The sequence below is a fragment of the Cricetulus griseus genome, chromosome 2, assembly GCF_003668045.3.
Source record: "Cricetulus griseus strain 17A/GY chromosome 2, alternate assembly CriGri-PICRH-1.0, whole genome shotgun sequence".
Classification (NCBI taxonomy): Eukaryota; Metazoa; Chordata; class Mammalia; order Rodentia; family Cricetidae; genus Cricetulus; species Cricetulus griseus.
The window spans coordinates 123,710,846-123,723,566 of NC_048595.1; the positions used below are offsets into that span (position 1 = coordinate 123,710,846).

Genomic DNA, 12,721 nt, shown 5'->3' on the forward strand with positions numbered 1-12,721 from the left:
TGAGCCTGTATACTTTCTTTCCTTATCTGTCCTCCTTACCATATATTAGAGTAAGTGTCATGTCCATCAGCTAGTGAATGGATAAACCATGGTGTATGTGCTTACACTGGAATACTATCCAGACATAAAAGAAATGAAGCACTGACACTTGTTGAGGTTCATCTGTTCCAACATAATACAAATGACAGAAAAGTCACAAAAGTCACCAATATGTAATCCAGTGCTGCCTACACAATGAGGATGGCACTAGGAAGTAAGAGTTAATCAGTACATACTCTCTCTGGAGTGATAAAAAGGTTCTAAAGCAAGATGTGGTAATCTCTCCTATAATCCAAACATATGAGAGGCTAAATCAACAGGATCTCAAATTCCAGGTAGGTCTTGAATATATAAGACGACTGTATCTCAAAACAATATAACAAAATTAAAAAGTTCTAAAACTGACTACAGGGGATGGCTGTATAACTCTGTGAATAAAAGCCACTCAAGTGTCCACTTTAAATGCATGAACTTTATGATGGCATATGAGTTACATCTTTGAAAGCTGTTCTGTACCAGATGGGGTTGTGTACATCTATTATCCCAGTACTTGGGAGGCTGGGTCAGGGTAAGGTTAGCCTGGGATACAAGATCCTGTCTCCATCTATCTCCATCCCCAACAAAAAGAGCTGTGATGAAATTACACACACACACACACACACACACACACACACACACACACACACACACACACAGAGAGAGAGAGAGAGAGAGAGAGAGAGAGAGAGAGAGAGGTGGGGGGGAGGTAGATGTAGTTCAGTACAGGATGTACTTAACATTCATGACACCCTGATTCCAATCCCTTGTACTAAAAAGTACCATTCTGAACCCAAGAGTTCTCGTAACTGATGGGCTAGGGAACACAGATCAGTAATAGAAGGCTTGCCTAACATGCATAAAGCCCTAGGTTGTCTCAGCTATACACACAAATGGTGTGTATTGGGGTGGGGGAGGAGAAAGAGAAAAGACAGTAATGATCTGGGTGTGGTGGTGTATGCCTGCAGTCAAAAGATGACCTGAATCCAAGAGCTGGAAGAACAGCCTGGTCAACACAGCAATATTCCATGTCAAAAAGAAAATGAAAATAGTAAATCATCATGTTAACTGAAAATGCCATGTACCAGAACATTTTATATATGTGTTATATAGTTACCATTTACATTAAAGAACCAAATCAACATATGGCTATTTGTGTTAAAGAACTACACATATACCATAGTTTCCATACTTTTTACATGGCAAAATACAGACTACATGATCTAACAATGCCTTTAGTCTATTACCATGTTATCAAAGGTCTTCGAAAATTCTTAATTGCAAAATTAAAACACCAACACTGAAAATATTAAAAGCAACTTACAAGTAAAGCTGAGTGAACAACAGGGGGGTTGGGATGGTCCATAAATAAAATAAGGCCAGGCAGACATCCCTGATCCTGGACGATAGCTCTTCTATTTAATGGATCTGCTGCTAAATCCCGTAGCTGGTTAACTACTGACAGAGCATCAGGCTCTTCATTCATAGTAGAAGAGGAGGAATTCATCTTCTATGACATGCACATGAATAAAATCTTCTCAAATTCTGTAAAAGAAAAGAAAAAGAAAGGTTGACAAAATCAGTTCTAGTCTGTCAAGGTAGACTAGGATCCCATCTGTTCATCAGTTTACTTACTGAGACAGGGTCTCACTCAGTGCAGACTGGCCTCAGACTACCTATGTTGCTGAGGCTGTCCTTGTATCCTGATCCTCCTGCCTCTACTTCTCACAAGCTAGAGTTATAAGCATGCGCCAACTATGCCCAGCTATGGTGCCTTTAAAGTAACTTCATTATATGTAATATCTTTAGAAGGAAGCAGATGAATCTAAATCACACACACAAAAATAAGAACCGGTTATTCCAGAGCATGTGAAAAATAAAGTGAACATAAGCTGAAGAAGAAATCAAGTTATTTATATATGCAAAAGAACATATGTCATCCTCAATATTCCAATAAATCCCATTTTAGCAATTACATATTTTAGCACTACAGCTTCAATAAACAAGGTCTTTATGTACAAGTTTGTAACCTTTGCTCTCCTTTTCAAACTGTAACACTGCCAAGACTTTCCCTCTCTGAAAACACTTGTAGGCCTAAAACAAGTGCCTCAAGGAAAAGTAGTGAGTGAGCTGACAGCTTGCATTTTTATTGCTCATCTATGGGGAGGGGCTGGGGAGAGACACACAGCAAACTATCTACAAAGGACAAAATCTCCTAAGGAAAAGGAGAGCACCCAAGGAGGCCCTCGCCAGACACTGTGGCACACCTGTGATCCAAGCTACCTCAGCGACTGAGACAAGAAGATGTGGAGTTCAGGACCACCTGGGTGACTTACTAAGACCCTTTGTCAAAATGAAAATTGTATTCAAGGAACTGGGAGTACAGCTCAATGGTAGAGCACTGCCTAGCACACCTCACTTAGTTCCCTAGTTCAATCCCAAGGTCAGGGAAGAAAAAAAAAGAAAAAGAAAAGGGACTTCTCTGCAAGAAGCCAAAAGCCCGTGTTGTATGCCTTATCTATGCCTCAACCAATCAGTCTGGAGGACTACAATGAAACTGGACCCATCTCTGTGCCATCTCCTAATACCTAATAGAAAAACAATGAGAAGAGGGGACAAAATATGAGGTGATTCATTTCACAGATAGTGAAGCAGTCACAGAGAAGTTAAATAGTTGTTCCAAGTCATCTGGTGACTAAGCACAGAAATGTTGGGAAACCTTATTTATTAGTATTTCCTGTTTCTCAGCAGTCTTAAGTAACTGGCATGTCAGGGTTTGGTAGGTCACACCTATAATCTCAACACACAGGCTTCAGTAAGGCAGGAGGATCCTGAGTTCATGAGTTCAAGGAATAGGTTACAAGTAAGTCTCTGCCTTAAGAAATAGAGCCTTTGAGAAAACGTAATTCATAGGACATGCAAAAGCCAAAGAAACAAATATAAGAAATAATTTTTGTAAATGCAGACACTTAAAAATCAATAGCTCCAACTAATCAGACGTTGTATTATACTCCTTATTCTGAAGAACATACAGATGTTACATGTATTAACGGAGACAGTCTTAAAGTCCAGAAAAGACTATGAAGTTATTTGGTAGAAAGGGGTAACAAAGTAGACCGGGACTCAGCACACACAGACATGTACAGAAAAGCAAAGGAAAGGGAGATAAGTTTCCTAGCCCAAAGCACATGCCTGTAACCCCAGGCCTCTGGCGGATGAGGCAAAGAGTCAGTCAGCCTCACTACAGCACAATCCTGACTCACAAGGGTACTTCCCGACACTAAAACACTGACCTGGATCCTATGCTCTGTACTGCAAAAAATACACCTTCCAGGTTCTTTATGCATTCAAGAGGTCTCCTAGTCACACCAGGCAAGGTTTGGTCACTAACACACTGTGCTTTAGGACACTGCAGAGACAGCCCAGCAGACGGCCCTGCTCTTCAAGAGGGACCTAAATTCCCAGCACCCACACCAGGAGTTCACAACAGCAAGGAATCTCAGCTCCAGAGCATACAGGGTCTCTCCTGGCCTCAGAAATCACCCACACACAAGTGCCATACACTCACACAGACACACACATACATGCACACTAATTAAATCCTTTTTTAAAAGCTTCAGGGAAACTCCTTATACTCTGTATCAATGTCCACAGCTGTAAAATGAAGTTGACAACACAAGATACAAAACATTGTACAGTATAATGAAATGACAACGTATACAAAGAACTTTGTCTATGCCATCCACATAATAAAAGGTACATGATAAAAAAGAAAACAACAAAATTATTCAATAAATAGTGTTAGAGTAACTACTTAGCAATACAATTAAAAACCAGTAATGGTCTTTAACTCATACCATGTTGAGAAGAAAAAATACATTAATAATTTTAATCTCCAAGCAGATACTCAAGAAAAAGACTTTATAACAACATAACCTTTATCAAGTAATTTCCTTAGAACCAAAATATTATGGTTATTTTTTGCCACTCTAAAAGTCAGGATAAAAGAAGACACTGGACTGAGCACATGGATAAGACTACCAAGTTTAGGATTTGTGGTCACTTGGGTCTTCCATCAGCATCAAATACCCCTGCTTATGAAGAACAGCTTACCCACAGGATTTTACAGTCAATGGCACAAGTCTCATCCAACCTGAAGGAAGAACTAAGCAATCAGCCATGCATGGTGGTACATGCCTGCCATCCCTGAACTTGAGAGTTGAGAAGCAAGAGGGAGCAGTTCAAAGCCATCCTCAGATACATAGCAAGTTTGAGGTCAGTCTTTGCTACATGAGATACTGCGTCAAAAACAAAAACAGAAAAACCACAGATCAGTTGGTACAGGAACGTGTTACCAAATTTGGAAACTAAGTTCCCTCTCTGGAACCCAAACAGTGGAACAAAGAACCTACTCCATATCTTGTCCTCTGACTTCCACCCTCAGCACAGTGTGACATCATATGCCAATACACACATAAACCTACATACAGTAAATAAATGCATGTTAACACACACATACCACCAACAACAACAACAACAAAAAACAAACAAACACTACATTCAGTGGCTTTTTCACAGAACCTACGGTTTCCTTGAGACTACAGAGTTCTGTTTTTATCTGCCATTCTTTGGATAATTACTCAATGAGATTATCCCTTAAATGTCATACATAATCTTCCTGATCCTTTGGAATGACCTGAAGACAAAATGTCTTGAAACTTCTAATCCTCAAACCCTACTGAGAAAGGTTCAAACTAAGGCCTATCTCGGAAAAGTCAGAAATATCAGGCAGTGACAGAAACTCAACTGCATCAAGCAGAACTGTGCTCAACTGCATGGCAACTACAACTTTTTTTTTTTTTTTTCTTTTTGGACTTTTGAGACAGGGTTTCTCTGTGTAGCTTTGGAGCCTATCCTGGCACTTGCTCTGGAGACCAGGCTGGCCTCCAACTCACAGAGATCCACCTGCCTCTGCCTCCCCAGTGCTGGGATTAAAGGCAAGCGACACCAAAGCTCGGCAACTACAACTTTTAAATGAGGCAAGAAAAGCAGGCTGGAGCTCAGATTTGCCCTCCAAATTACAGGTTTTATGTAAAAAAAATGTCAAATGTCAAAATGTTCGTTTTATTTTAATATCTTGATGGCATCAGGTTACACACCTCTTTCTAACTATGTGGCCTGAATCTTTTTAAATAATCAGTGTTTCTTTAGACTGCTGAGTTAACAGAAGCAATTTTTCCTTTATCTTAATTTTATTTTTGAGAGAAATTCTCACTCAACAGCCCAAGCTACGCTCAACTTGTATGAACCCTCTTGCTAAAGCCCCGAGTGCTGCCATGACATTGGTATACAAACATGCCTGTCAAAACAGAGGATTTTATAAGAGTTATGCTGGAGGTAGGAAGACGGAAACAAGCCTGGGAATAAAAGAGTACTTGCCACATACACTTACACAGAAAGGAAAATAGGAAGAAGGGGGGGAGGAGGGAGAGGAGAAGGAAGGAGGAAATCCCCTTTCTGCTTCTGGGGTGATAGGATTACATGTGTCTGCCACTGCCTGGCTTAAAAGTTAGACTTTGGGGATGAGGAGATGACTGAGTGGTTAAAAACACATACTGCTCTTGCTGAGGACCCAAGTTCAGTTCCAAACGTACATGTTCAGTAGTTGACAACCACCTGTAACTCCAGTTCCAGGGTATCTGACCCTCTTCTGTCCTCCACCAGTACTTGCACTCATGTGCACATACCCACACACACACAAATAAATCTTTCTAAATATTAGAACTTTAAGCCTAACGTATTTACTGAGTGTATTTTGTTGTTTGTTTGTTTTTTTAACTTTTAAGTTAACTTAAATTGTTTGATGGAGATATTTGCCTTCACAAACTGGACAAATAGCTATAATTGATCATTGCAGAATCCACTCCAAACTTCCTCTATTCCAGATTTAACAGACCTCAAAATAAACAGAGGAAGAAATTGAATGAGAGTCAACATACAATGGAAATGCCATCATGAAATCCATTACTTTGTATGCTAATGCAAAAAAATTTTAATTCATTTGTGGCACACTAAAAATAATTTTAGAGCTGGAGAGATGGTTCAGTTGATAAAGTGTCTGCTGTACAAGAATGAAAGCTGAGTTTGCATTTCAAACACCAATGCAGAAGCTGGGTGAAGTGGTGCATGTAGTTAATCCTAGTTGTAGAAGGTGGAGACAGGTGGATCCATGGAGTTTCAGTGACAGACCCTGTCACAAAGACTAAAGCGGAGGAAGACTGACAAGACATCTGATATTGATCTGAGGCATCCACAAAGGTGCACAGACACGCACATACATCCTTATGCACAGATGCACACACCAACTTGAGATCTCTCTCTCTTTCTCTCTCTCTCTCTCTCTCTCTCTCTCTCTCTCTCTCTCTCTCTCTCTCTCACACACACACACACACACACACACACACACATACACACACACACACACACACACCACAAAGAGGGATAATTTAAAATAACCTAAAATGCTGATCTGAGCAAATTTATAGTAGATAATGACCACAATGAAAATTAAAACAAACAAAATTCTTCCCTTACTTTCTATACTGAATACCACATTAGGCTCAAATACAAATATGTTTGTTCATTTGTTTGCTAGTTATGTTTTCATCCAAAGCATTAATGTCAGGAAGCACGGACCTGGACAGCCTCAATAAATACAATTTCCTCGGACCGTTCCAAAACATCAGTAGGTATTTTTGAAGGCACATTAAATGATTTCTGGTACAAACAGGAGCCTGAAACTTTTTACTGCCATATAAGCAAATGCCTCTAAGCAGAGCACTGAGGTGGGGTTGGAGAGATGGCTCAGCAGTTAGGAACACAGGCTTATCTTCCCCAAGTCCAGGTTCAATTCCCAGCACCCAGACAGCCACTTACAACTGTAAAGCCAGTTCTAGAGTATCCGATGCCCTCTTCTGGCACCAGGCATGCACATGGTGCACAGACATATATACAGACAAAACTCTCTATCACAGAAAATGATTTTTTTTAATCTTTAAGAAAACATTAAAAACTAAAACTAATTATTGAGCAATGAGATATCATGAATCTGGCAGTTTGCTTCAGCTTTATTATCAAATTGCCAAATGAATAAATTGGAAAAGCCTTTCCCTTCCAAAGAAACTAACTGGAAGGCCTTCTTGGCAAAAAGAAAATGAGGGTATGCCTTACATAGGACAACTAGACTGCAGCAAACCGTGTGTGAATAAACAAAAGGTTCTTTTAGCCATCAGCAGTTAACTTTTCTTTTGTCTTAGTTTGCTCTTTTACCTTTAAAGTCAGCACCTGATGTCTTACAAGACAATTTTGAAACACCTTAACTACTGATGTCTATTTTAAGATTTGGGGCTGCTAGGTTAAAATTGTCGAGCGGCAATTTTTTTTTTTTTTTGAAAAAGAAAACTCAGTCTTGCAAATAACAAAACTGAAAAACTTCGTCCTTGTCTTTCTGTATCTCAGTCTTGGAAGGCTTTATTTTTCCTTACTTACCCCTGGTTGACCTATGTAGACCAGGCTGGCCTGGAACTAACAATGATCTGCTTGCCACTACCTCCCAAATGCTGGGATTAAAGGCACACTCCAAGACCCAGCCTTATCTTCTCTTCTTTGGTTCTATGTAGACAAACACAATCCTTCTCAAACTTTTACTGCGCACTGCGATCCCTAAGGAATCTTGTGGAAAAGCAAGTTCAAACTCAGTGGGTGCAATGGGGTCTGGGAATCTGAGAAGTCGATCAGCTAGCATTTGAGGACTAAGCCGCTGTCAGGCAGTCTTAGGAGGACGAAGCATGTGAGACATCTGTATCTGGGCAGATGTGGGGAAAGTTCTTCTTTTCTTTCAGCCAAGAACCATCACTTAATTCACACAAAGTATTAAGCGCTCACGTGCTAACAGCTGCGGCGGGTACACACTTAGCCTAAGTCCTTAATGTGTTAAGTGAGGTTGAAAAGCAACCACCACCACCAAACACTGAGATCCGATCTGGCTTCTCCCTGAGATTAACAGTAACTCTCTGGGAATTGAGTTACCTCCTCCAAGCCTCAGCTTCTTCACATAACGGTCTCGAGCGCGTTTCAGGTTTGAAAGAAAATAAGAACGCAGGACAGTAAAACTTTCGAGCAATCAGGCAAGCACAGAACGACTGACCCACGCGGGGACTTCTACTGCAAGCGCTGGGGAGATAGTATCACGAAGGGAGCCGCTAACTGCGCAAACGCCCACCACCTGTGGACACGGGTTTCTCTTGAACGAAGGCCTGCGCGCTCAATCTCGTAGTGTACGGGATTTACAGAAAGAACGCCGGGAGCTGAAGCAAAAGCAAAGAGGCGGACGACACCCGCCACCCGTAGGACAGGCTGGCTGGCCAAAGTCGGATGCGGGGAGGAGAGCGAGCGTCCCGAGCCTGCAGGGACGTCCCGCGGGCTGCTGCTGGCTGGAGGCGGGCGCCGCGGCGGGCCCGCGGTACGGCGGCCGCCTCCCGGCCCCAGCGTGCCCCCAGCTCACGTACCCTCCAGAGCTCCGGGCGTCCGGGGCCAGCCGCAGCATCAGAGCCGCACCCACGACGGCACACGACCGGCGGCGCGGCAAACCAGAGCCGCGGCCTGACTCAAAGAAGCACAGGGTTGAGTCGCCGGCGGATGAGGTTCTCCGGGCTCCGCGGTGACCCTGTCACCTCTGCTGGCTTTATAGTCCTATTGGCTGAGACTGAGGGCAACGTGAGGAAGGACACCTAATCAGCGAAGGGATACTTCCAAATCAAATCTCTCATTGGTCAACTCTCCGCGACCAATGAGAACTCGGAACACTGAATTGGGCCCAAGGGCTCGCCGTCCACCGAGTACTAAACACATTCGAGTCCATCGCTGTTTCGCGACTACAACTCCCAGAGTTCCTGCGGCAGGGTTTCAGCTTCTGCGTTCAGAAATTCAAACCGAATATTCTGTCTCCGGCAAGTCTTCCAGGTCTAATAAAACGACCTTGTAATCCTTCATGCGCGTCTGTGAGTCTTTGCTCAGGCCCTTCAGACATTTCCTTGTAGTTATTACTATGAACGTCGGCACTCTGGCGTCCTTAGATTTCATTCGTTTCTTCTCGGAGTCGCCTTATATGCAAAGCGAGGGACGCCAAAAGCTTTCGGGTCGGCTGAGGTGATTTGACATTGGAACGAGTTTGTCTTTTAATTTCTCAAGTTCATCATGAAGTTTCGTTAACACCGCTTTCTATTTAGCAAAGTAAAGACACACTTGTTTTATCGGTAGTAGTCACTGAGGGGTCGCGTTAGATAAATGTTTTATTCTCCAAAGTATGTCTCGAATTGTAATCCATATCCCGCGGGCCAATCTGAAAATAATACATCCATCACGCTCATTGTGGACCTTCTCTTTTACTGTCTGATTCTGATGTATAGTTCATATATTAAGGATACAGGGATTGGCTGTTGTTTGTTACAAGGGATTTGAAAGGGCTTTAATTTGGAAAGAGTGTGGAAGAGTACCAGACTGTACTCTAAGCCTTTATCTCCAGGGCTTTGTAAGTGAATTTATAAACCAGACCGCCAAGGTAGCTCAGGCCTGTAATCTGAGCACTAAGTAGGCAAAGGCAGAAGGAAGATCATTCCAGGTTCAAGGCCAGTTTAGGCCAACTGGAGCTTCATGGAGACCTTGACTTAAAAAACAAAGCAACAAAAGAACCCATCTAGTTGAGTTTCTTTGTGTTCCCTTGTTCTTGGTTATTGTATTATAAAAAACCTATAATGAAATGGGAGCAAAGAAAAGCTCAGTAGAAAACAACGACAGGTTTCTAATACTATCTGACCTCGGGCAGAAACAAGTCTGGCTTGCTTTATTTCCAAAGCCACGAGGGGGAGTGGTGGTAAGAGAACACTGAGTCTGAATTAAAACAGGAAAAGAAAATTAAAAAAAAGTAAATATACTAAATCCAAAGGGCATAGCTGGTTAAACATAAACTATCTGGTTGAGTAAATGAAAAAAATTGCCTAATATTCTAATAAAAGATGACTCAGTTATCCAGAAATACAAATTTACTATTTTGCATATTAAGTGAATTTGCGTATTAGGAAAAGAAATATAGTATTGTCTGAACTAGTAATTAGTGACAGGGTTTTTTTTTTTACACTGTTGGGAAAATACATTTCACAAAGTCTTTATCTGTTGGAAGCTCACCATCTGAAACTGAATGTATTCACACTTGTGCCATTAAAGCTCTGAGAAGGCTAAACTTTCTGCAAAGTGCCATTACCAAGAAAAGATGGCTGGAACTAAAAAGCAAAGGATTCCTTAAAAAAATAATTAGCTTTTCCTAAACTCCTATAGATTGATTACAGGCCTCAGGGAAGTCTTTAAGTTTTATGAATTCTCATTCCTGACTTTAAAGTGTCTGAACTTGACACCTATGAAATTATGCTACCTACTATTATGAGTCATGCCTTGAGTCTTAGATAGCTTGCCACAGGACAGGCTGGAATGTAAAGTTTCTCAATCGCTGCATTGCTTAAGACGCTATTCAGATCCTGTCAGTTTTATTTAACAATCATCTTGTGAATACACACATTGTGCCAGAGACAGTCTTAGCCATTGTGTGTGGTGTGTGTCAGAGGACAATGCTGTGGTATCCATTCTCTCCCTCCTCCTCTGTATGATGAGGTGTTTTGAATGGGAATCTCCACCCATCAGGACCATTTATATGATGTTTTGAATTAAGAATATGTGGTTCTGGTCACTGGGAGATAAAAAAGTGGCTGTGATTAACAAGATACCAAAAACACGAAAATGAAAGTTTGCTTTCCTAGGGCAATTGGTACTGGTCAGCTGGGGCTGAAGAATCAGCTGTGATTAAAGAGACCAGCAGCCAGACGGTGGTGGCACACACCTTTAATCCCAGGACTCTAAAGGCAGAGGCAGGTGGATCTCTGTGAGCTCGAGGCTAGCCTGGGCTACAGAGCAAGTTCCAGGACAGGCTCCAAGGCTACACAGAGAAACCCTGTCTCAAAGAAGAGAGAGAGAGACCAGCACCAGACATGGCTGCCAGTGTTGTGTGCTCTGTGGGTATCTAACCTGAGGATCCAGGCAGCACAGATGCTGAGAGTTTTACCCCAATCAGGTAACCACACAAGTGCTTATCTTGACATTTCTTGAAGATAGGAGAAGAATATTGTTTATCCACCACATCTGCCGGGTGAACCTCAGAGACCAGCAGAAAGTTACCATTGTTGGAGAAAAATAAAACACTCCATGGCTGGCTGGGTGGCTGGCCCCTGGCATCCTCCTTTCCTTCTTTTGTTGCTCCCCATTCCTCTTTCAAGCCTAGATTTCTCCCATTTATTCTCTCAGCCTAGCAGTCCCAGCTATTTCTCTCTCCTGCATTGCTACTGACTGTTCAGCTCTTTATTAAGCCAATCAGGTGTTTTAGACAGGCAAAGTAGTAGCACAGCTTTGCAGATTCAAACAAATGCAACATAAAAGAATGCAATACATCTTTGCATCACTAAACAAATATTCCACAGCATAAACAAATGTAACACACCTTAAACTAATAATCCACAACAGTAGCTTCCTCCCTATTGGCTAGTGTCCATAATACTAGAATGTATTATGCAGACTCCTGCGAGAAAAAAAAAAAGACAAAGTTTTATCCAGATGTGAATCCTGCAAACCCCCCAAGGCTAGATGTATACCCATTATTGCAACACTGCAATAGGGGTAGCTAACTAGTTTCTGATTGCATGTGAGGCCTGTTGTATTGGAAAGGATTCATGCCTGGTACTGTAAACCTGGTCAAAAAAATCTCATGGCTGGGAGGTCATAATCTTCGGGGAGCAGAGAACCCAATACTGTTGTTTTTCTCAATGGACCTAGTGTCAAGCTGTTTTCTAAATACGAATGTTTATACCCCTGGAATAGTTCTTCCTGTGTGGTCAGAGTAGCTTCTCTTTGCAGTAGACACAGGTTAATGTAGTCTTGTATCTGGGCGAAATTCTGAGAATGTGTGATTGTTGAGGGCTGAGCTCTGAAAGAGACATCACTGTCACCCTCTCCACTTTCTGAGCATTTCAGAAGAGGGAGCAGATTGTAAGCGCCAAAGGATAAACAAGAACACCATGAATTGTGGACTTCTTGACATGACCTTATCACTGTACTCATGAACTCACAGAGGCTCAGGTTACTGTCAGACCTACACAAGATGCAGCATTTTGACAATCCATCTTGGATGAGGAGAAACTCAAAGGCTGGAGAAGAGAGAGTCATTTTCTTCACTGGTGTATCCACTGTTCAATACTCCAATAAATTTACCCCCACCTGTGCTCAAGCAAGCAACCCTAATTAAACTAGGAAGGTCCAAAAAACAAAGTATCTAAACCAGGGGCTCTCAACCTCCTAATGCTGTGACCCTTTAATACAGTTCCTCGGCTGGGCACTGGTGGCGCACGCCTTTAATCCCAGCACTCCAGAGGCAGAGGCAGGCGGTGAGTTCGAGACCAGCCTGGTCTACAAGAGCTAGTTCCAGGACAGCCTCCAAAGCCACAGAGAAACCCTGTCTTGAAAAACCAAACATAAATAAATAAATAAA

The 12,721-nt window shown here is 42.0% G+C and overlaps 1 protein-coding gene across 1 annotated transcript in view; it reads right to left on the minus strand.

Annotated features, from left to right (window-relative positions):
* The window catches only part of LOC100772139 (armadillo repeat-containing protein 1), a 31,495-nt gene extending 22,713 nt beyond the window's left edge, over positions 1–8,782 (minus strand). Inside the window, exons 1-2 of the mRNA XM_027403484.2 lie at positions 8,643–8,782; positions 1,400–1,620 (exon numbers count right to left, since the gene is read on the minus strand). Coding sequence (XP_027259285.1) covers positions 1,400–1,582 — 183 coding nt within the window. The 5' untranslated portion in view covers positions 1,583–1,620; positions 8,643–8,782. The remainder of the gene's footprint in view (positions 1–1,399; positions 1,621–8,642) is intronic.
* Positions 8,783–12,721: the final 3,939 nt, after the last annotated feature.